This window comes from Gracilinanus agilis, chromosome 3, assembly GCF_016433145.1.
Source record: "Gracilinanus agilis isolate LMUSP501 chromosome 3, AgileGrace, whole genome shotgun sequence".
NCBI lineage: Eukaryota > Metazoa > Chordata > Mammalia > Didelphimorphia > Didelphidae > Gracilinanus > Gracilinanus agilis.
Window position 1 is genome coordinate 409,545,071 of NC_058132.1, and position 25,666 is coordinate 409,570,736.

The 25,666-nt window shown below is 37.9% G+C and overlaps 2 protein-coding genes across 5 annotated transcripts in view; one reads left to right on the plus strand and one right to left on the minus strand.

Moving 5' to 3' along the window:
- The window catches only part of CRYZL1 (crystallin zeta like 1), a 65,435-nt gene extending 42,014 nt beyond the window's left edge, over positions 1-23,421 (minus strand). For all 4 annotated transcript variants that reach the window (XM_044670229.1, XM_044670230.1, XM_044670232.1 and 1 more), the window contains exons 1-3: positions 23,336-23,421; positions 4,923-4,991; positions 2,778-2,855 (exon numbers count right to left, since the gene is read on the minus strand). In XM_044670229.1, coding sequence (XP_044526164.1) covers positions 2,778-2,855; positions 4,923-4,985 — 141 coding nt within the window. In that variant the 5' untranslated portion in view covers positions 4,986-4,991; positions 23,336-23,421. The remainder of the gene's footprint in view (positions 1-2,777; positions 2,856-4,922; positions 4,992-23,335) is intronic.
- A 737-nt stretch (positions 23,422-24,158) lies between these two features.
- ITSN1 (intersectin 1) overlaps positions 24,159-25,666 on the plus strand; it is a 289,966-nt gene continuing 288,458 nt past the window's right edge. Inside the window, exon 1 of the mRNA XM_044670233.1 lies at positions 24,159-24,462. The gene's annotated coding sequence lies outside the window, so the exon portion shown is untranslated. The remainder of the gene's footprint in view (positions 24,463-25,666) is intronic.

The following is a 25,666-nucleotide window of genomic DNA, read 5'->3' on the forward strand; positions in this document are numbered from 1 at the left end:
CCTTTTCTCATCTTGCACTGGAAGTACATATATAATCATTATTTATCCTTTTTTTAAAATTTATTTTACAGTGATATAAGCTTAATGCAAATACCTGAGCCTATGGGACTGTGATTTAATGCCTCTCTGTCTGATTCCTGGAGGAGTGCTGAGCCACATGGTCAGAGACCTGACTGAGAATCTGCATGGATTGCAGGAGTTATATGCCAATACTTTAGGGCTTGAAATTGGGGTTTGAGTCCTGGAGTCCCAGTCTTTTCTAAAACTTTAGAGGACGTGGGTCCCCTCAACTTGAATTCCTAGTAATGCATCTAAGATTGGTTATTTATTTGGCTCACTTGCCTGAAAAGTGAATGGCAAATCAGATCAGAGAGAGAGATTTCCCTTAAGTCCTGGCCCTGAATGGGTAATAGCAAATTGCTTAAATTACTTCATTGGGCCTTGTTTCAAAAGCCTGTTATAAGTTTATTTTCCCTACATTTTTTGCCCATTTTACATTTCATTCACAAATTAATTTTTTCTTGAATTTTATTCTTTTTATTTTGCCAATTGACTTCATACAACCCCCGTGACTCAGCCACTCATCTTTAGCTGACCTGAGGTATCCTTTTCAGGAAAAAAGGTGTGTTTAGAATTTTCCTCAGGGGGATGTGTGTTAATTTTTTTTTTAAATTCGATAATGTAAAAATATATGTATATTTAACTGTTTTAGGAGTACTTTTTCAGGGGGAAATGTATAATTCTTAGAAGGAAATATATGTTTTATAATCTATAATGTTTAGTTTAAATTCTTTTGAGAATAATTTCAGGATAAGGATTTTGCCATCTCCCCAGAATCCAGACGACGAACCTGTTTGGTGAAGACACCATGAAGATGCTTGAAAAGCCTTCACTGTACCATGAAGACCAAATTTGAACTTTGGGGTACAGTTGATTGAACTATCGGGAGTTAAACAGCTGAATGCAATTTGTTCTAATTGTACACTAATATGCCAATAGGGGACTGCCCCCAAATTGTTTTTTTGTCAATGAGGCTAGTTATCCATTTCTTTTATCCCCCAAATTCCTGAAATTTAGAAGTTGTCTATGTTTACAGATCCAGCGAAGAAAAAAGGGCCAACCTTTTTTTTTTTGCTGGACCTCAGGGGAAATGTTTGTTTTAAATTCAGGGAAGTGTCTAGCAGACTCCCTATGGACATGTGGGAGACTTTGAGACTACATTACCCATGATTCCAATGGGTCTTAGGGCGTGGGGACGTCAAAGGTTCCCATGCAGGGGGCAGCTTAAATTCACAGGAGGGCCAAAAGAATGCCTCTTGATCTTCCTGAGGCGCTGACTGATGCACGGAGAGGATGGGCTCTAGCGGTAAATCTAAAAGCTAGGCAGGTGCGGTCATATATATTTTACCAACATGGCCATGGCTTTAATTAATCTACTAATTTCTATTATTATACCAGTCTTTATCATTTTTAATTTTAACATTGCCCAAGGTTACATAGCTAGGAAGTGTTTGGTTTTTTTTTAGGGCTACATTTGAATCCAGGACCTTCTTCTCCAGGCCTGATTCTCTATCCACTAAGCACCTACCTGCCTCTGCTTGGTTTGATTTTGTTCAACATTTTTACTAATGACTTAGATGAAGCCATAGATTTCCCCTCCCCCTCTCTGCTGCTGTTGCCACCTCCAAATCTAACCACCAAAGCCCATGCCTCTGGCCTTGAAGTGACACATAAGCCAATCAGCTCTTCATTTCCTGGACCATGCAGTTATGTTCCTCTGTTATTCTTCTACCTTCTTTCTTCCTCTTGGAACAGTAAGCAAATCAGCAGTACCAAATCTCTAGAAAGAACCTGTCAGTGGACTATCCTGTTATTTCATTTACTGTCTCAGGTGACTTCCCACACTAAATTGTCTTTCTCTGACAGGGCAATTTCCCTTATATGCAGTTACATTACTATTAAAATGTAATCTTCTTGAACACAGGGGTTGTCTTGATTTTAGATTTTTTATCCCCAGATCTCAGCATAGTGTTTGGGACACAATAAACAATTAATAAATGCTTTTTTATTTATTCACTGATGGCATCTTGTAAATTTGCATATGAAAGGCTTGGTGAGCCACTTTTTAAAGACAACTAGAATACAAAAAGCTCTCAATAGAGTAGAAAACTAAATGGATCCCCCTTCCCAATTTAATATAAACAGTTTTCTTGTGGTCAAGATCAGAAAAAGTTAAAATTGGTAACATTGGAGGCATCTGTTAGTTATTAAAAATATGGATTTTTATCAGTAATTGGAAAATTAATTTATAAAGTTTAATCAACTTTATTCACATACAAATAGTCATATTTTTAAGCCAAGAGCTAATAGTTCATCATTTCTGATCAAATTATAATACTGGTTTTTAACATATTGCACCATTTTCAAGATCTACTGGAAAGTATTTTAAGACAGGCACATCTCAAGTCTGACTTTAGATTTTTATCATTGACATAAATCCCTTGATGGTGGGTCTGAGCTTTCATGAAAATGAATGCACTTTTACAATGTACGTTGTCCAGAGTATGGCCACACAGACAGAAATTTTAGATCATTACGTCCAATCTGCTTAGAACATATGTGCTAGCAAATGATGCAAACATATTTTTGCTAAATTCAGGTGGACTGCATTTGTCTTGTTGACTAATTATTCGATGTCAAGGATAAGAGTTATTAGCAAATTATAAATGATGAATATTTTACTTCAGTTTTGGTTAAAATAAAGGAACATTACATACCTTTGTATTTATCCAGCTTAGAGCACAAGCTTTTACTTGAAGTTTCACATAGTTATCCTTTACATCAGGAAGATTTTCCTAAGTAAATTTTATACATAATAGCATGAGAATTGTATACACAAGCTTTTTTTAAAGTATGAAAAGGAAAATCACTCATTACAACAATCAAAAATTAAATAATAATTGCATTTTCTGGTAAAACTACGCAAATTCTTAGACAAAATAATGTGGAATCAAAGGATAATAATAGAATTTTACCTCAAACAATTTTGGGGGGAAGTTTAAAAAAGAGTTGTCTGGTACTAACACAATATTACAGGCAACAAAATCATAATAACAAGAGTATAACAACTCAATAACTTTTGCAAAAATACGGGTTAAAAATATTAGCCTCCTAAATCATGGAGAAAAAGGTCATATATCCTAAAAAATGGGTTTATAGTTTATCTTCTGACTCAATGCAAAAGCAGTCCTTTAGGATGTTCTTAGTTTTTAAGTGAAACACTTTTATTATGTCTTTTCCTTACCTAATGTTTTCCTTGGACTTATTAGCATGCTCAATGAAATCAGATATAAGAAGTTCAACTTTGAAAGTCTGCCATCATGAATCCTTCATATTTCAGGCTGAATGTAATTTATACAATAAGAAACATTTCTAGTTTAGTTAGTTATTCGACACCTTCCTTATTTAATAGTTATCATTAGAAAAATTTTAAAAATTAGCCTAATTTTTTCTTGAACTGTTTATATATGCAAATTAACTAAAACAAATATCTTTTTTTTTTAAACCCTTGTACTTCGGTGTATTGTCTCATAGGTGGAAGATTGGTAAGGGTGGGCAATGGGGGTCAAGTGACTTGCCCAGGGTCACACAGCTGGGAAGTGGCTGAGGCCGGGTTTGAACCTAGGACCTCCTGTCTCTAGGCCTGACTCTCACTCCACTGAGCTACCCAGCTTCCCCCCAAATATCTTTTTTTATTAGTTTGATATGTTGGCCAAATATTACTTTTTAAAATTTTGAATTTTAAAAAGTGTCAGGTATGCTCAGGATGACATTTAGAGTGATAAATGTCACAAATTCTATTTCTGTCTTGATTATATAAAATGCAGAATGAATGAGACTGTCAAAGGTTTAGCAGTTTATTATTGAAAACAACAAATGTTTTGCCATATATAAATAAATAGTAGCAATTTTGGAAAAATACTAATATATCCTACAGCCTTCCAAATATATAATCTACTTTACTGTGAAATTTCATATAAGATGGAATCTACCTTGCAAATTGTTCAAACAAATAAAAAGATCTGTAGTTTATCAGATATACTAGAAAAACCTTAATCTTAACATCTATAATGTAGTTCCAATATATGGTCATTTAGATAATGTGTAGGAGTGTTGTAACATAATGAATGCTCTAACATACATTTGATATAATTTACATATTATAAAGATGATACCTCATATGGGTAATATTTTAAGCAAAATATTAAAGTAATTTAAGGAAATTAAAAAAAACACATTAACTTCTGTCTTATAATCAATCAATAGTGTATATTGTTTCTAAGGCAGAAGAGAGGTAAGGGCTAGATAATAGGGGTTAAGTAACTTGCCCAGAGTACACAGCTAGGAAAGTGTCTGAGGCCAAATTTAACCCAGGAACCCCTGTCTCTGGGCCTGGCTCAATGCACAGAGTTACCCTGCTTCCCCCATAAAGAAATGATGGAATTGACTTAAAAAGAGAAGATATTTCCTTAATTACTGTAGAATATCTACTATATTATTACTATTGTAGCCTATGATAATTTCAGTATTGAAGGTACTGGATATAGAAAATTAATTTTTCTTTCTCTCTTTTTAAAAATTCATTGAAACATTAAAAAAATGCACAGGAGAGGAGAAAAGAAAGTTCAGCAGGAAACACAAAGAAGCAGGGCAACTTTGAAAGTAATGCTAAATTTATTGTATATTCTTTTAAAAAAGCAAATTATATGTAAAAAAGGATGTGCAGCTTTACATGTAAGTCTTCTGTTTATACATATAAATCTTCTGTTTCTCTTTATATGGAAATGGTATTTTTTCATGTTTGTTAAATTCAGAATAAAAAAGGAAAATCTTATCATTTTCTAGAAGACAACTTTTCTCACCCTTTCTTGAAATACAAATGAAATTTCTTCTGGTGAACTCTGCTGAAAATATAAGCCTTTCATAGTGACCTGAAAGAAAAATTATGTTTAAACAATATAAGTCACAAGAAGGATATAACTAAACTTTAAAATATTTCAAAAACAAAAAACATTTAAAGTTTTAAATTATAAAAGTCAATATAGTATTTTATTAGCAAAGCCTTCTCATTAATAGGCTCTGTCATATAAATGTCATGCTTTTCATGGGGAAATGTGGGTGATAAAATATTTATGGATCAACAGAATGTTCTACACTATGGTAGAAAAACCCAAACTAGTTTCTATTGACAGTGGGGTCAATCATATCACCTTTCCCCCTCAAGAAACAGCATGTAAAATAGCCCAAGTTATTCATTTTCAAAAAACATTGAATTACTGAAGAAAACATAATTTCCATTAAAAAAATTCTATCTTCTATTTTAATTGCTTTGCACCTTTAATAGTGGAAAGCCTTTGATATTGTAGTCAATGGGCCCACCATTAAATTTGTTTGCTTTGATCAGGGACTTGATACCCACCTCAACTTTGTAGAACACAAGGTACATTTTTTTAGACAAGTATGGAAATTAATTTTTTAAATCTGATTATATTAATCTGAAGTATCATCTCTCAACCAGCAAACAGGCAAAAATGATAAAAGATTAAAACAGTCACATTATAACGGGCTGTTAGTGAAGCTGTGAACTAGTCTTGAACTACTTTGGAAAGCAATTTGGAATTAAGGCAAAAGTGACAAAAGTTCCACCCTAAGAAGATCAAAGATAGAAAGAAAGGACCCATGCATATGAAAATATTCATAGTAGCACTATTTGTGGCAGCAAAGAACTGGAAACAAAGTAGACACCCTATCCATGAAAGAATATTCAGGGAATAAGTTGTGTTGCATGAATATAATGAAATATTACTGTACTTTAAGAAGCAACAAACAAAAATAATTCAGAGAAACACAGGAGCACATGAAATGATGTGGATTAAAGCAATACTATGCTTGGCCTTGGAAAAGAATTGAAAAAAAAAATCCATTTCCTTCCTTTCATTGCAGAAGGAAGGAAATATGAGAGGCCTCATGCAGGAAGTGGTTCTTAAACTGAGTCCTGAAGGAAACTTTGGATCCTTAGAGGTAGTCATATAAAGGAGCATATTCTAGACATGGGTGCTATTAGTGTACATGAATACTGTATATGAAGAGGAGATGGCTATATATAAGGAAAAGGTTAAAATGGGGCCAGGTTATGAAGGGTTTTAAATGCCAAACAGCCCTGGAGCTTTTATTTTTTTTTTTCAGGAGGTAATAGGAGAGCCAGTGGAGTTTACTGAAGAGGGAAGTTAATATATACAGACCTGATTTTAAGGAAAATCATTTTTATGGTTGTGAACAGGAAAAGAAATGATATGGAGTAAAGCAATACTATGCTTGGCCTTGGAAGGGAGACCAATTAGATGGTTACTGCAATAGTCATATAATCTTAGATTTAGGACTATATGAGATTTAAGAGGTTAATTTTATAAGGAAATTGAGGGCCAGAGAGGTTATATGACTTGCTCAGTTGTACAAGTTGAGAGTCAGAGGTGGGCCTTGAAACTGGCTCCTCTGTCTCCAGAACCAATGCCTGAACTCAACTGGTGTCTGTGTAAGCAGAATGAAGAGAGAAGGTACAAGAAATGATGTGGATGTAGAAATGATAAGATTTGTAAATTGGAATTTGTATGCAATAAAAGGACCTCTGATAATCAATCACCTTAGCAAAATTCTGAAATCATGGTAGGATCAAAAAGTCTTTTCCCTTTGCCTATTCATGTTTTCAGGCTCAGTTCCGGTGGCGTAGAGGTATGAGATGTGCATTTTCAGACATAGCCAATATGTTGATTTATTTTGCTTGAGTATATACCTCTGTTACAAAGTGGGTCTTTTACTTGAAAGTGTAGTACAGAGAGGGGGAGCATAACAGTTTTGCAGGCTTTGGCTGAGTTCTAATGTCAGTTAGGAGTTTAGAATCTTGGGAAAAAGTTTCAGTTGGACCTGGCAACTCATGGAGGGAACCAGGGTCTAGCTGAGTTCCTTCTTCTCCTTCTTGAGATTGAAAACCTAGCCTAGTTTTGGAGTGTTTTTTGAGATTTGTTAATTTAGATAAAACCTTTGAATCTCTATACCCTACCTCATTTTCCTACCTTAATTTCCCTTACCCAAATGTCTGTGAGGAGTGAATAAGGAGAGTGAATCAGAGAGTTAGTTCAAATCTGTGAGAGTTTAGCTCTACCCTTGTAGTAATTTATCTAGAGAGGTTTTATAGCTAGCATCCTAATCCCTTTTGATTTCAAAATCACCTTGAGAGCTGAGTAAAGGCAGGTCCTTTCTCAGACTCCCATTCCCGCTTCCCTTCCCCCACCTGAGGTTTCTCTAAGCAGCTGTTAGGACTTCCTTGATCCTTTTACCCTGACAATCTAACCTGAGAAGACAATAAACCCCTTTGTGTTTAAACGGACCTTTTGGTTACTTCATTAGTTAATTAGTAAGAAAGGGAAGAAGAGGAATAGAATCAACATACTCTGGGTTTGAGGGAAGCCAGGGTATCCATCTTGAAGGAAGTGTAATTTCAAAACAAGTCCCTTCCAGATGTTATAGGGGATTTGGAAGGGTGTTATAAGGGACTTGCTAGGGAGGTCATATGGGAATTAGGTAGGATATCATAGGGAGATGCAGGATATAATATGAGGCTGAAGCCAGGGGTAATAACTGGTAGGATCAGGGAATAAGACAAGGCAAGGGACCCAAGGCTAAAGGTATTCAAGTGAATAGGCTAGGTAGTAGGGAAGTTAAGGCAATATAGTGGTTAAGGAAGGTTCAGTGATGAAGGATGGCAGTTGAGGTGGTAGGAGAAATAAGGGAATGTCTGAGTTCAGGGAGTATAACACTGAGATAACAAGAATTGCCAGGGAGAGGATGAACTAATCTAAACAGGCAAACAGCAGCAGAGAATACAGATTAGGACTTAGACTAAAGACAAACACTGAAGGGAAATAGACTGATTGAAATTAACTACAGGCTTTAGTTAATATCACAAGAAGGGACTTGTTTTGAAATTACACTTCCTTCAAGATGGATACCCTGGCTTCCCTCAAACCCAGAGTATGTTGATTCTATTCCTCTTCTTCCCTTTCTTACTAATTAATTAATGAAGTAACCAAAAGGTCCGTTTAAACACAAAGGGGTTTATTGTCTTCTCAGGTTAGATTGTCAGGGTAAAAGGATCAAGGAAGTCCTAACAGCTGCTTAGAGAAACCTCAGGTGGGGGAAGGGAAGCGGGAATGGGAGTCTGAGAAAGGACCTGCCTTTACTCAGCTCTCAAGGTGATTTTGAAATCAAAAGGGATTAGGATGCTGGCTATAAAACCTCTCTAGATAAATTACTACAAGGGTAGAGCTAAACTCTCACAGATTTGAACTAACTCTCTGATTCACTCTCCTTATTCACTCCTCACAGACATTTGGGTAAGGGAAATTAAGGTAGGAAAATGAGGTAGGGTATGGAGATTCAAAGGTTTTATCTAAATTAACAAATCTCAAAAAACACTCCAAAACTAGGCTAGGTTTTCAATCTCAAGAAGGAGAAGAAGGAACTCAGCTAGACCCTGGTTCCCTCCATGAGTTGCCAGGTCCAACTGAAACTTTTTCCCAAGATTCTAAACTCCTAACTGACATTAGAACTCAGCCAAAGCCTGCAAAACTGTTATGCCCCAACCCCACCCACTACAATAGATACGTGATAGGTCAGCAGACACTAATATTTAAAAAAGGAGCATACAAAAACTTGTCAGTGTTCACAGAAGAAATCTGAGTCGGCCTACTATGTGCCAGGCATATATGCTGTTTGATTATTCACATGAATCAGTGTTATCAATTTAGAAGTGCCCTTCAATAATGCAGATCTCAACCCATAAATGCCTGTTCTTCCTATATGATTCTTATTCAGGACTTCCCCTGCGCTTGCTAACCACAACAAAACAAATATGTGTGTATGTTTTCTTAAAAACAAAAACAAAAATGCACCTAAGAAAAATTCTATTTATTATCTTATTCTTTTTTTGGTTCTCTTTCATATACTGAAATGTTTTGTTTTTGTTAAATCACACACACAGACACACAAACACACACGCCCAGCCAAGACACAAATTCTAACTCATTCATTTAATAAATGAAATTAATATCAAGTTCTAGAAAGGTTAAGTAATTGGCCCAAAGCCACACATTGAGTTCATGGTGCCATGACTAGATCTTAAGTTTCCCAATTCATGTATCAGTGATCATTTCATCTTATCATATTTTTGAAGGCAGAATGTGAAAAGATTAAAATTAAAACAAAATTCTAGCTATAGAAAACCTGAAAATAGAACAACACTTCCCTCCCTCCCCCCCCCCGCTTGACATGTCATGATATAAAATAACAAGTTAAATCAACCTTCCTTTTCTTTCCCTCTTGGGAGGATATTTACTTTTAACTACACCAAAAATGAGTCACAAAAAGGAGACATAAGATCTAGTCTTAAAAGAATGAATCTCATTCTTTAAGAATAACAATCACCTAGTATTTCTTTAATACCTAATAGTTCTATACATGTATACTTTATAGCATAGTGTTTATAGAGCATAGCTGTCATCCTAGATCTGTGTTGTCAAACTTATGGCACATGTGCCAGAGGGAATTGCTCCCCTTCCCCTCCCCATGCGCAACTGAGGACATCACCCGCCCCTCTGCTTAGCAGCCCAATGGAAGTGCTTCTTCCCTCCCCTGTCTGGGGTAAGGTGCGGTGTGAGGGTTGCAGTTTGGGCACTTGGTCTCTAAAAAGTTCGCCATCATTGCCCTAAAATGATAAGCAAGTATCATCGCTACAGGAAATAGCATATACAATTGGAAGATGACATGTAACACATTTATTTTTTGTGTTGCACATATTAGTACATAAATCAACAAGAGTTAAGTGTCCCACAGGTTAGGCACTATTCTAAGTGTTGGGATACAAATACAATGAATTAAGAACAAAAATAAACTTCCCTTCACCCTTAAATATTCCATATATATGTACTTTTTGTACATATATTCTTTATACTTTTTCCTTTGGTGACTTCACCTTCTCTTAGCTCTCTGGCATATGAATCTGTAATTTCATCAGTGTGGATACTTCTTCCACAAGTACAATTCAATTCCACAAAGACTTGGCAAACAGCCGCTATGCACAAAGTACTGTCAGGTGTTGGAGATAAAAATCCAAATGTAAGCTAGGTAGCTTATATTTTACTGGGAGATATACCATATACATAGAGAGGAGAGTCTCCAAGAAAGAAAAACACTAATAATAGGAGTGGGTAAGGGAAAATAATGAAAGGCTTCCCACAGGAAAAGGGTATATGAATTGGATCTAAAAGCAACACAAGGATTCAAGAAGGCAGACATGGGGAAGGTGTGACTGCAGGGAAATATGGGTTACATGAAGGAGAATAATATGAGATAAATGCAGAAAAGTAGGATGGAATTTAGTTGTGGAGAGCACTAAATGCCAGATTGAGTTATTTTATTCAAGGGAAAACAGTCATGATGACCTTCTAAGATCTACCACAGTTGGTAAGATAGCAGCAGTACCTGAGTTGGGCCTAGAAGACAAAGATTCAAGAAGGCAAGATGTGGAGTTAGGGAATAAGATGATGAAGAGCATTCTTTGTATAAAAAGAGTTGTAAACAGAGTGGAGAGAGAGGGCAGCCCTACTCAGGCAGACTGTGGTTCAGTCTTTCCAAAATCCTGACTGTGTGAACTTGAGCAAAAGTTACTTTACTTTTTAGTATCCTAGGTGGCTCTTTAGTATAAGTTTCCCTTTCACAATGCAAGGATTAGGGGTGCCACAACCCCAGAGATTTGGAAAATCTGGGTCATATTATTTGATTCTCACTTCATGTGACAATAAATGCTGATACTCCTATCTATTAGATGTAGATGTAGATGAAGTATAGGGAGAGGATAGGATGACACCTCTCTCCTTTATAACAGTTGCCCAGGCAGGATCCTTTAGGTCAATGGATGATATCCCTTCAGGACCCACCTGGGGTTAATTGATATTATTAATGGGCTCTTTACTGGGTAACATTGGAATCTGACTGCGTCTCTCCCTTCCCAAAGAAGCTTAGAATAACCACTTCAGGAAGGTACTTTAAAACTTTGGTTGTATTTAACAAAGGAGGATAATGGTATGGGATAGAGGTATTGGGAAATCCTAATTTAAAATGATAATGATGAATCTCTAAACTGTAGGCAAGTAAAGGAATTAAGATGATAGCTTCTCTCTGGTATAGCCTGGCCAGAGCCACACCAGAGCAGGCAAGCTGCTTTATAATCTTTCAGCTTCTTCTTCACTAGATGATAAGCCTAACCAGTTTGAGATATCCACCCCTTTCCACCCTCTTCTTCTCCTGCCCGCTTCCCGGATCCCTCCCGGGCCTTGGGACACCTAGATAACTAAGATGATTGACTTCTTAATATCTAGGGGCAGAAGAAGATGATGGTCTGGGTACAGGTTGTTGATGGTACAGGAACAAACAAGAGGAGCCTGTAGGGTTGAGTTTGCAAGTCTCAATCCCACAAAGACCAGGATCCACTGATCTCCAGTCTCAGGGAAAAGAAAGAACCAAGAACCCCTGCCAGGGCTACCATGGTGGTTTTATTTATAATAAAGAAGCAGACCTAATTTTTTCCCTTTCTTTTAAAAATGGGGTATTTACAATACCTTACTGTAAAATTTGAGTTAAATATTTGGTCATAGGCTATATGTGGGTCAATGTAAATATTTCTAGCCTTTATGTGTCATCTGTTGGCTTTCACATTCTTTTTGGAAACTTTGAGATTTTACAAATTTTAACTTAAAAACCAAATTGGGTATATTTATGGTACTAAAAGATATGTTGATATCATATAATGTTGTATATATGTATATATATATGTATATATATATTATGCATTTATGAGTTTCTAAACTTTTTCCTGTGTCATCTGCTGGCCTTTGTGTTGTCTGAAGTTTCCACAAAACTCTCCCCCAAATTCCCATTTAGTTTTTTATACTGACCTATGATATAATGAAACTGTCATGGAAAAAGTTACAACATGGAAGGGATATCTATACTATAGGCTGCAAAACACTGCCATCCTGCATTGGTAAAGTGTTTCTTAACCTCCTCTGCTATTATGCTAATGAACCTGGATAAAAGAAAGAAGGAAGAAATGAAAAAAAAAAAACTTGTGTGACATCAAAAAAAGGTTTTATCCTAGTCTTCAAGAATGTTGTGGGGAGATAGAAATATCACTGATATGAGAATAGGAAACTTAAAATCTGGTCTTGATACCATTAACTAGGATAATAGCTATGATTTTGGAAATTTGGGAGTCCTTGAACTAATTTTGAAGTCCCTGATCTAAACTTCCTGTGGAAGGGGTCTTTCAAACTACATTTCCCATGATTCCTCTTGTATAATCACATAGACAGGAAGTATAATAACATAGAGGCTGGAAGGGCACGCTCTTTTTTTCTAGCTGAAGTAGCATAGTGGTGGAGGTATGGTGGGTCTTTCAAACTAACTCTTAATATGGCACGTGGCTTCATTTTTCTAATGACTATTAATAAATCTTTTAAAACCATAATATTTTAAAATCTATCCTTTTATATCCATTTTATGGCAACCACTTTGGAAATGTAACTCTCAATTTTTCAGATAGCATAACAAGTCACGCTTCTGCCATGATTTTTTAAAAATTTCTTTTATGAATTTATTCAGTATTCATTTGTTTAGTTTTTTACCATATCATATTAGACTGTAGACTCTAAGAAGGCAACAACCCTATTTTTTTTTAAACCCTTAACTTCTGTGAATTGGCTCATAGGTGGAAGAGTGGTAAGGGTGGGCAATGGGGGTCAAGTGACTTGCCCAAGGTCACACAGCTGGGAAGTGTCTGAGGCCGGATTTGAACCTAGGACCTCCCATCTCTAGGCCTGACTCTCAATCCACTGAGCTACCCAGCTGCCCCCTCTGCCATGATTTTTTATCCCGTCCCCACAGGCAGAACTCTGAGACACCTCCAGATCCTCTCCCAGGCTTCAGACATGCTTCTGCCGTTTTTGTGTCTTTGTTTTTCTTTTTCTCTTCTCCCTGTTCTCTCTAGCCAAGCGGCTATTTTTCAGGGGATGGGGGAAAGTTACTTTGCTGGCAAACACCATGCTTTCATTGGATCATTGTTTTTGTCCTCTTTTCTTTTTATCCCCAAATTTCTGTAATTTAAAAGTTGGCTATGTTTACAAGATCCATTGGGAAGACCAGTCTTTCCTCCAGATCTCAGGGGGAATGTTATATTGGAAATTTGGGGGTCCTTGAACTAATTTTAAGGTCCCTGATCTAAACTTCCTGTGGACATTTGGGGCTCTTTCAAACTACATTTCCCATTATTCCTCTTGCGTAATTATGTAGACAGGAAGTGTAATAACATAAGAGAAGAATAAAAAGGAAGTGCCTGGAAGGGCATGCTTTTTTTTTTTCCAGCTGAAGCAGGTATGGTGGGTCTTTCAAACTAACTCTTAATATGACACATGGCTTAATTTTTCCAATGGCTATTAATAAACCTTTTAAAACCATAATATTTTTAAATCTATCCTTTTATATCCTTTTTATTTCTTACATAGCTTAAGAAAATGGAAGAATCAAGTGTGATGTTTTCAGGGTTGGAATGATCTGGGTATGATTTTAGGCAGCAGGGAAGGAACTGTAAGATTTAAAATAATCTATTCATTTAGAGAGAATTACGGGTTTTGAACCACTTCTGGTCGCCAAAAATGTAAGCTTTAAATTAATGCCCAACACTCCAAGTATTAATTTTATAAAGTTTATTAATAATTACTTGAAGTAGATGGAATAAAAAGGAAACAGAAGTAGAAAAACCTAATTATCTAACAACAGTAAACCCACATGAGTAAGTTCTCCTGGCTCTCAAAAAAAACCCAACCCATGTCCATAGCTGCCTGCGATCACAAGAAGAGAGAGCAAGAGGCAGGGTTACACAAAATTTATATCCTGCCTACATCAGCATGTAATGTAAGGACAAGAGTGGGGTGTTGGGAATTGTAGTTCTGGGGTTCAGATTCCAATTACAGAGTCAATTGGCAGAGACAGTCTGAAAATGATAAAAGGAAGATGAAAGGGTTCATGGAGGAAAAAAAGAGGAGGTGATGGGCTTAAGGGCACAAGGAGGGAATTTAGCTTAGGCAAGGAGGAAGATCATCTCATTCTCTAAGACTGGATCAAAGGAAGTGAAGAAAGGTAGAAATCTAGAAATGTTCTGAGTTGTAGAATAAGCAAGATGAAAGAATTCATAATGAATGGCCGCAAGTTTCTTAGCAAATTAGGAAGTGAATTTCTCTGGGGAGAAAAACTTAAGGCAGTGGTATACAGAGAGATAAGAAAGTTTTCAGAAAGCATTATAGACTGAAACAGCAAAGAATTATTACATAAAATGAATTTATAGAGAACACTTTTAGCATGGTTAGGTGTCTGTACCCTAGTTGGGTTCATATTAGCACAAGAACAGAATTGATAAGGTATAAATTATAATAGGATAAAGGGACAAATATTCAAGATGGAGAACAGTTCAAGGTTAAACTAGTTAACTCTAGACTCAGGACAGCAAAGGTAATAAAGCAATGGGAGAGTAAGAATCACAGAACAGGAAAAAACATGAGTAGGTGGTCAATAAATAGGAAAAAAAATATTTGTGGCCGCACTTTTTGTGGTAGTAAAAGAATTAGAAATGCAGTGCATACCCAGTGATTGTGGAATATCTGAATAGATATAATAAATATGAAGAATTCAAGGAAATTTAGGATGGTTTGTATAAACTAATGCAGAAATAAGTACAAAGAATCAGGAAAAGAATTTATATAACTACAATAATGAAAAAGAAAATAAAATTGAAATATATCAGAATTTGATCAACACAGTAATCAACTATGATTCAAAACTTATGGGAAAGCATTTCTATCTCCTTTAGGCAAAGACACAACTAAAAGGAAGCACAGATGGCCAGACAGGGCCAATATATTGAATTTGTTTTGCTTAACTGTATTTCCTTTTTTAAAGTCTAGAAAGGTGAGGATCAGGGCAATTGGAAAGTTATGTCAATACCTTTTTTAAAAAAAGTACAATAATGAAACTTCTTTTAAACAAAAGAATAATCTTAAAAGAGTAAATTAGAGGGGAAAATATAGAATTATTATGAACAGAGAGGTAGCTTCAGAGTTCAAGATTTGGGTGATGGTGAATTTTAAGCATAAGCACCATTTTGAGTGGATGAAGTGGGATGAAGATGAAGGTCATGATGAATAACTTGATAAACTGGAAGCTATGAGTGTTCACTGTATATACTGAAGAGCCAAAATAAAAGGTCAGGGATTTAAGGCAGAGTGAGAAACTGAGATCAGATATTGGATACAGAGAAGAAATGGCTTCTAGTAGATTATATCATCAAGTAATATGGATAGAATAAGCCTCAAAGGAGGAGATAGGTTTGGTAGAGAGGCAGTGAGGAGGAATTCAGAACAAGACTCATCACATTACCCTTTGCAAAAACCCTTGAGATTATTTTATTATTCACTCATTACTATCTATATGTTTTTTGTTTCTCCTTATTATTTTCCTATCTGTGCATTAATTAATTACTAGCCATATGGGAGAAAATTATCCTCAATCTTTACTTCCCACTCTCTAATTTCAGTCATCCTCAACTCTTCCCCATTCCATGTCCCACTGCAACCTTGCCCAGGCCTTCTTCTATGTCTTCTGGAATTTCCCTTCCATAATTTTTCTTTATCCTAGACTTCTTTCTCTCATACTCCTGTCTACTACCTGCAACTAAGACTGGCCTTTCCCACTTTTCCTAATGACACATATCCTCTCTGTTTCTGTCTTTCCTTTTCTCACATTGCCCAACCAACTGGTGTTGGTGGGGAGAAGTCTTTGCACCCCACTGCCACTTCTAGACTCTACTTTAACTTCCATCTTTCCTTTGAAGACCACTCAAAATTTTCCACTCAATCCAAATCATGGTGGTGTATATATTATTCTCCCCACTCTCTCCCTCTATTTTCAAGAAGGTTAGTGAAGTCAATCTTTTCCTTAAAACTGCCCTCTCCCAAACTTCCCATTTATGCAAAGATACCACCAGTCTTCTAAACAATCAATTTTGTAATCTCATTAAGATGCTCTACTCTTTACTCTCCCTCACACCACGAACGCAATAAATTGTCAAATTTTGCTGTTTCTACTCCCACAACATACCTTACACCTGAACCTTTCTCTTTATTTACACTGCTACCACCTTAGTTCAGGCCCAAATCAGTTCCTGCCTGGATTATTGCAACTTCAAGTCTCTCATCATTCTAGTCCATCTATACATTCCTGGCAAAGCAATTTTCTTTGAACACAAATTAGATGATGTTACTTCTTCAATCAATCAACTCTAATGGCTTTCTTTTGCTTCAAGGGTAAAATGTAAACTCTTCTATTTAGCTCTTAAAGTCCTTTGTAATCTGCCTAAACCTATCTTTCTAGTTTTATGGAATATCATTCTCCCTTTCATATTGTATAATCCAACCAAACTGGCCTCCTTTCTTTTCCTTATACATTAAACTTTCTCACATCTTTGTGACACTGCATTGGCAATTCATCATGTCTGGAATACACTACTTAGCCTTATTAAATCCTTTTATTCCTTCAAGATGTAGCTCAAGTACCATCTTCTACATGAGTCTTTTCAGTTTCCTCAACTACTAGTGCCTTCTTTTCCAAATTACCTCCCATTTATATATTCTGCATTTATTTTGGATGTATATACATATACATACACATACTTGTCATCTCCATTAAAATGCAAACACCTTACAAGCAGGAATTGTTTCAGTCTTTGTATTTATATGTTGTTGTGAGGAAGATTAGTTAGTAATTAATTAAGTATTAAGGTTGGACCTAGCAGGAAGGGCTGGAGCATTCCAAGATAGAATGAAGGAGCAGGAAGTAGGGCTTGTAATCTGAGAGGGACTCCATTAGTGGTTGGCACAAATTGTTGCTAGCCCTGGGAGATCTCAGAGTTAAGGACACCCTGCATCCTAATTCCCTGGGATTTTGAGTGGTGGTGGCTTCTAGCAAGCGGACAAGACCTACAGAGCAGCACCAAGTGGAGGAGGAGTTTGGGATCTAGTGGACAGCATCTCAAACACACTCTCTCTACTTGGATACCTTGGACCACCTTGGCTTTTGGCATTCCTGTGATCATCTTTGTATAACTGTGAGAACCCTCAAAGTCACCCTCAGCCCTTTAGGCTGTGCTGGTCAAACCTTGTTGGAACCAGGTTTGAAGCAGCCTTCCCAGAGACTCCATTACTGCTTCTTTGAGCCCTGCCTGGCCTAGGTCAATTAGAGTTAGTGTAGACAAGTCCTCTCCTTGCCCCTGTGGTTTTGCCACAGGTTTTAGTGTAGAATCCCCTATCCCACCTTTATTTAGTTGAACATAATTAAAACTGTTAAAACCTTTTACTTTGCCTGCTGGTTTCAAAGACTCTGGCCTAGTGGTCAGCTGGGTGACAGTTGGCCAACAGCCATTCTTGACAGCAGTTTAGCTGTGTACTCTGGTCTCCCTATCCTGGTCCTATCTGTCCTTCAACCCAGTGTGTGTATCCATAACCATTTAGATTATATTTTAACATCCCTGGTGCCCCATCTTTTTTACAATGTCCAGAACCAGAACAGTGCCTGTCATACGGTAGGTGATTAATAAATGTTTTTTGATTGATGGGCTATTTGGGGTATATACTGACTACTCTTGGCCAGATATGTTGGGGGAAAAGAGGAGTCATATGTAGAAGAGAGAAGGGGTGTCAGTGAGATATTTTCCAAAGAGGAGGTATGAGTATAAGAAAATGGAAAAAGTATGAGAAGCAAAATGAAAGGTTAAGGGCAGAGAAGCAGAGGGCCTGGAAAAAAAGCAAAGATATGCTGTTAGAAAGGGGTACTAGAGGAAAAAAGGGGTTTTGCACATCAAAATCCATTCATACCTTCTCATTCCACACAATTCCTACAAGTATTTTTTTTGGGGTGGGTGGGGGTAAATCTTCCATGGAGGATCTGTCTCCTGTAGTAGAGGTTTTCCTTCGTTTCTTTTAAAATTTTATGGATACCAATGTAGCACTAAGGATGTCCAACAGGTATTCCTCATTTTCTCTATATGGCTGGTCTACCTGTTTTCAGTTTTAAATATATATATATATATATGTATATATATATATGCACATATATATGCATATATGTATCTGTATCTTCTTGATGTTTTGTTATGTTGTCAGTGTGTCATCATTGGTAATATTCCACTGCCTACTTACAAATACCATGTGTACTGCCATTGAATTTTAGTTCATCTGCAGTTTTTACCATCTGGGGATCATAGTATTCCATGTTTTATAGCTATGCAGCATCATTTGGACACTAATGGTATTAAAAGGATGTTTTTATGGCAGCAAGCAGCCCAGGATCTTTGAAAAAAGTGTTGTACAATTTCCTAATCCAGGCTAATTACTTCCTCTTATTCAATTCTGGCACTAAAGAAAACTAAGATGTGAAGAATATCTGACTACATCAAAGATATGCAAGGTCTAACATAATTTTAAGGGTACTGATGATATCTGAAAGAGTAGAAAGTACTAAACTCTTGGGGCAAAAATTAAGACCTTATTATGACTCTAAAAAGGCAACTAAGAAAATACAATAATTACTGACCCACACTTCCCTATGGGGGAATCTACAAAATTTTTATCAGAAAACATGAGGTAATAGGTATGCATAACACATCTTTAGTCACATAACTGAATGAAAGGTTTAGGGAAAATATTATGTTGTCTATTAAAAAGCATTTGATTTGGCAAGGCAAATACATTCCCTTAAAGGGTCTCCCTTTAAGTTTAATGTCTAAAAATCATATAAAATCCTTGAAGTATGTTACAACAGTATTAACTTTGACCAACTTTATGATTATTAATATGAAAGGATGTATATAAAACAGGTAGACATACTTTTTTTGGGGGGGGAGGGAAGCAGCAAAAGTCTTTGCCACTAACATGAAGGAGAGTCTACAAAGTCCAAATGAAAGTGGGATTCTATGTAGATACTGAAGTCTTTTTCTAGAGGCTCCTGTTTGTGAGAACACTTCTGACTGTTGGGAACTTAGTACTGATGACATTATAGATTTCCCTTGGGGGATCTATAATTACTCAAGAGGTTAACTAATTACATAGGAAAAACTAAATCTATGAAAAAAGCTCATTTCAATGAATGTCCCTGAAACAAAGGCCTATTTTTTTTTTAATTCATACCTCTAGAATGGAAACTTAGTATGAGTTTCCAGGCAGAAGAATGTTAAGGGCCAGGCAATGGGAGTTAAATGTTTTGGTCATAGCTAGAAAATATCTGAGGGCACATTTGAAACCAAGACCCCCTATTATCTCTAGGCCTGGCTTTCAATATAGCTTATCTTTTTTAATACCAATATTTTTCTGGTGATATTGTATAGTGCTGTATAGCAGTACTGACTCATAGGCTATTAAAGCATCTGAAGAATTAAAATAGTGGGTCACTCAAAGGGAAACATACAGGCACAAGGGTTGTTAAGTGTAGTTAAGTATAATGATGTTGCCAATGAAGGACAATTAAGTGACATAAAGAAGATCACTGGAAAGATATTCAATTGGAAAAAGAGATGGGTCTATATACTGAGTGAGGGACACACAACTAACTCGAATGTTCCTCCAGTATCCATAAAGTGTCAAAAGACCTGGAGGAAAGTCCCTAGAATGCTTGGTTTTCTTTTAAGGAGAATTTATGGAAGGTCATGGAAAAGAGTAGCATAAAGTGAGAAGTTATAGATGGACTGCAATCTGTACTAAGGGCTGGAATACCTATCTGACATTGTTCAGGACTTCTGATTCTACTTCTTAACTCACTTTATGAGAAAGTAATTTAATTCTCTTGTTTGGTTGCAAAAATGAATTATGATTATGACATTATTTGCAAAGGAATTAAATTAAAAAGGAAAAAAATTTAAAAAAAACTAGGCAAAAATGATCCTATAAATATTTTTATAATTTGCGAAAACTGATAAGAATTCACGTGATCATACTGACATGTTTTAATATTTTAATTATTTATTTTCTAGGAAAATTCTTTTGTTTCAGATAAAACTGTTCAATGCACATATGGAATTTGTGAATCTAAAAATCTATGAAATCCATATGTACAATTCAATGGGGAAAATAAGGTGTTTGTTATCATACAATTATTGAATTACAGATTTACTACAAAACCCGTAATTAAATATTGCTAAGTAATAACTAGCATTTTTAAAACTCTGTATAATAGGTGCTATTATTATATCCGTTTTGTAGATGGGGAAACTGGGAAAAGATAGGAAAATTTGAGAGAAGTTAAGTGACTTGCTTAAGTTAACAAAGCTAGTAAGTATGGCAGAATTTGTCCTCTGGGCTTTCTGATTTAAAGCCAAGTTATTAGTTTAAGAATTTACAAACTTTCTTTACTCTTCGAGGTGATAAATGATTAATAATATAAAAGAAATCCTATCTGTTTGATTATGAGAATAAATTTTAATCAGAGTTTCTCAAGTATGTTTTCCCACACATTTTTGAACTTCTGTAAAAAGCTGCAAAATTGTATAAAGCATTTCACTGTTGACTAGGGACAGCTCCATCTTATGCACAGAGCATTGATGATTATGTTTTACACAGAGCTACATTCTAGTTCTATAAGCTAGGCCACAGCTTCCATTTTTAGTAGAACTTTGTCCATACCTCTAGTTTTCATTTTGTAAGCTAGAGATCAGATATTTGTCTAGAGCAGAAATTGGGTAGTGAACACACATAGATAAAGAGAAATTAAGTATTACTATAAAATTTGGCAAAGGAAATCTCAAGGCAGTGATGAAACCTTTGCATGGCAGAGAAACCTATGCATATCTAGAGTATTCTTTGTTACATAAAACCTGACTCTTCAAGAACTCTGATTTCTCAACTGGTAAAAGATAGGAACATTTATTGTTGAAGTAGTTGTAGGAAAAAGGTATTCTAATTTGGTGGAGCTGTGAAGATATTTAACTCTTCTGGAAAATAATTTAGAATTATGCTAGAAAAATTACTGAATTTCTTATGCCCTTTGACTTGAGATAGTGTATTCCAGGATTACTAATGGAAAAAAAAGGCCCATATGCATAAAAACTTTCCTGGTAGTATTACTTGTCTGATAAAATGCTGGAAACAATGTAAACATTAGACAATCAGGTAAAACCAAAACAAATTATGGCATAAAAATGGTGATAAGAAATACTACTGAGCAGTAAAGAAAGAAAAATATAAACAATTCAGAAAAAAAACACTGGCAGACTGACATGAAATAATATAGGGTGAAAAAGAAACAAGAGAATCACATACACAATAAAGTCAACATCAAGGGGCAATAAACCAAACATATTTCTTTTCTTTCTTTTTTTTAAAAAACCCTTACCTTCTATCTTAGAACCAATACTGTGTAAGAAGAGTGGTAAGGGCTAGGCAATGGGGGTCAAGTGACTTGCCCAAGGTCACATAGATAGGAAGTGTCTCAGGTCACATTTGAACCCAGGCCTCTGGGCCTGGCTTTCAATCCACTGAGCTATCCAAGTGCCCCCAAACCAAACATATTTCTAAAGTCAGTGGTTAGTACCACAATATAAGAACTAAAGGATAGATCTCTTCTTTCAGTGAACAACTATGCAACTTTTTTATTTTTCCAGTCTAGGAGAGAATAGGGAACGGTGCCACCTTACAGCTGATATAATCTGGGTTCAAAACTTGCCTCTTGACATACTATATGACTGCATGGACACTGTCACTTAAACTCTCAATGCTCCAAGTAGGGAGGCAGCTAAGTGGTAGAATGGATAGGCATGCTAGACTTGGAATGAGGAAGACCTGAGTTCAAAACTACCCTCAAGTCAGGTGACTAGGCATATCAATCACCTATACATGCCTGAGTTTCTTCAACTGTAAAATGGGGATGGTAATAGCACTCACCTGGCAGAAACTATGAAGATCAAATGAGATAATATTTGTAAAGCAGTAATCTTCTAATCACTTTATATAAATACTTTCCCCCTTTCTATGCTAAGCAACTCTCAAGACTGAGGAGGAATTCACTCTATCAGTTGGGAAAGTTTTCACAATGGGTGTTCTTCCCATAAAGATCAATGGTCAAGACCCCCCTGTTTGAGAGCATTATAATATTTAATATACATCAAAACATAACAAGGTATATATAAAGGAGTTGTTACTTTCATTAATCGTCAGCGCCAAGTAATCATGAGCACCAATGACAAACACGCAATAAGAAAAATCACACCTCCCAGAACGATAGATTTAGAGCTGGAAAGGGAACTCAAGATATCATCTATAGTTCGACCATTTTGTTTAAGAAAGTGAGGCCCAAAGAGATGAAGGGACTTGTTTAGTATCCCTCACTAAGAACATTCTTCCAAATGACAGAAAAAAAATTAATTGAATTTTATTCTTAGCACAAGTTAACAAATGTTGAAGAAAATAATCATTTTATTAAGTACTTCGTAGGTGCAAGGCACTGTGCCAAATGCTTTACTGATCTGTAAATAAATTTTGTAAAAAAAATATGATGGATTTGAGTCTCACAACCATATTAAGAAAGTGCTATTATTACCCCCATTTTACAGTAGAGAAAACAGAAGTATATGCCAACAGTGGTTAAGCGATTTGCCCTAGGTCGTCACGTGGCCAGAAAAATGTATTGAGGGAGTATTTGAATTCAGGTCTTCAGTCAGAGACAAGACTATCCACTACGCCACCTAGCTGCAAAAAGGAAAAAGGTATAAAACGAAAATCTCCCAAGTTTTCTTCCCTAGAAAAAGGGAAACTAAACAAACCAAGGCCTCATAATTTCCTGAGTCTCAGTTTCCTTACCCGTATATGGCCTAAATGGTCTCTCAAGTTCATTTCGGCTCAAAATCCAGGACAAGTCGAACAGGCATAGGAGCACCGGAAACGCAAATTCGTTACAAGTGTCCTCTCCGTCGGGGCCCAACTATGAGATTAGGGCCCTGGCGGTAGCAGCCGTCACCACTGTCCTGCCTTCCCACAAATCTCCATGTTGCATCAAAGACCAGATAACCCACACCTTTCTCACAATAGAAAAAAAAAAAAAGGAAGACCGTAAGGTTCCTAAAGATGCCTACCTGCGTAGAATCGGGAACCCGCACACCCCTACTCCTCTTCAGTCTCAGGTTCTCGCCTCACAAAGCCCGCCCCTAAACTCACTGCTTCGTTCCCATTGGCCCTATGCCCTCTGTCTATCAGCTACAGCTAGTAGCGTGGGAAGAAAAGCGCCATAGAAACTAAAAAGAGACTACATCTCCCAGCATGCCTCACTGGGAACCACGGCATGGAAGAGTATGGACTTCGCTCACGAAAGCATGCTGGGCATTGTGGTCTCATGGTTTAGGCAACCATTTCATGCAAATTGAGTAAGTCGTCAAGGAGACGCCCTTCCTTACCCCCCTTCCCTCCCCTGAGCTCCAGGGCCCTTTTTGCCTAAGGCCGATGGCAGTTACTCTGTCCCTTCCTGCTAAAAATGTTGAATTGCTAGCGTGACGGAGGATAGAGGGAGACTCCGATCTAGCACCACGTAGCACCTGACAGCATCGCATAAGGTGATAAAGCCAGGACTGTGCAATGATTACACCCAAAGGCCCAACCAAATGTCAGAACACCCAGTCCCTAACACCAGCCCTCCCTCCCATCTTGCCGCGGATCCCCCCCAACTTCTAAATCCAAGCTTCAATTGGCCCATTTGGATGTCATTATTTCCCTCCTCCTTTACCAGGGTAGGCGGGACCTGCTAGAATCGTCCGTCCCTCTCACCCCCCACCTCTCTGCCTTCCCCACTAGCCAAGTCCCCCTTCCCGGGAGGTAGGAGGGGCCACAGTCTCGGGATTGAGAGGTTGCTTCCCTTCCCCCCATATCTGTGGGCGGGGAGCAAGGTAGAGAGTGCTAGCGGGACTTGGGGGGTAGATCGGGGTTAGAGAAAGAATCCGAGGCAAAGAAGCTGTGAACGTGCGGGATTGAAGGGAAGAGTGAAAGATAGCTGATAGATAGATAAGACAGATAGATACACAGATATATAGATAGAGTTGGTTGCTCCATAGTACGGCGGCTCGGAAGGGAGAATCCCGAGAGAGCTCTGGGACTGGAGGGGATGGTGTGCGGTGCGGCGGCAGTGGCGGCGGCGTCTTCCTCTGTCCCCGGGGCGTGTACCCTGCACTGATTTCTCTCCGGGACCGCGCAGATCCCGCCCGGAGATGAGGTGGGGAAAGGCGAAAAGGCGGTGGGCAGAGGCCGTGGGGGAGGGGGCAGGAGCAGAGAAAAGACGGGATCGCAGAGCTGGGGAGGCGGCGGGTGTGTGTATGTGTGCGTGAGTGTGTGTGCATGCGTGTATGTTTGGGGGCCAGTGTGTGTGCGTGTGTTCGCTGGTGTGTGGGGAGGGATCTCCCTGGGAGGTGACGGGGCTAGGTCCGGGGGTCTGGGAGCCATGGCCGCCCGGGTGCAGACTTGGGCAACCTCCCCCGCGGGGCTCGCCGTTCGCTCCTCGCGACCCCTCCGGCCGCCCTTGGCCCCCTGAGCCTCTGCCCACCCCTGAGCCCGGGCTCCCCCGCGCCCTGCCCTTCTCCCTAATTCTCCTTGGCCGTCGAAGCGGGCAGGGCCGGGCTGAGGGGTGGGCTCCGGGTGCTGGGGCCCCAGGGGGAACGAAGGACTGGAAGGAGGAAATCTTGGCGGTGATTTGTAGTTGGGAGTCCCGGGTGAGGGTGATTTGTTTGTTTATTGAGGATCGGCTTCTGCTTGATCGGGCCTCAACACCTGGCTGGGAAAAGAGCAGCCCTCTTCCCTTATTTTCCCTCTTTCCCACCCCGCCCCCTTGCGTTTTTTTTGGGGGGGAGGGGGGTTGGATCCTTCCCGGACAAGCCTTCCCCTTCCCCCCACCCCTTCCCTAGTCATGGTTGGATTTGATAATCCAAGCCATAACCTCCCCAGCTTTCTTGGCAAAGCTACTACTGTTCACTGACATGGGGTTTTCAGTCTTTTCTCCCTTGTTCTTCGTTATCTTGGTTTCGCAAAAACCAGTGTCACTAAAGGACATTAATCCTGTTTTAATGTACGGCGTCTTGCTGTGGTCTCCCTCCCTGGTGGTATTTAACCACCAGAGGCATGTATGCGTTTGGTTCCTCTTCTCGGCTGCTTTTCCTTTCCTAATTTCCCTCCTTTTCTTCTCCATACAGTTTTATGTTGTGAACTGAAAGAATAATGTCTGTGTCTCTTGGATGGAAAAGGTCATCCCTAATTGTGCGTGTGTCTGTATGTGTTTTTTTTTTTTTTTTGGTTTCCCTGCCTGTTCTGTTTTCCCCTTTCCACATGCATAGTTTTATGATGAGAACTGAACGAACAATTGCTATGTCCCCTACCTAGAGAAGGACACGATCAATTAAACAAGGAAATGTAGTTGGAATCGTCAG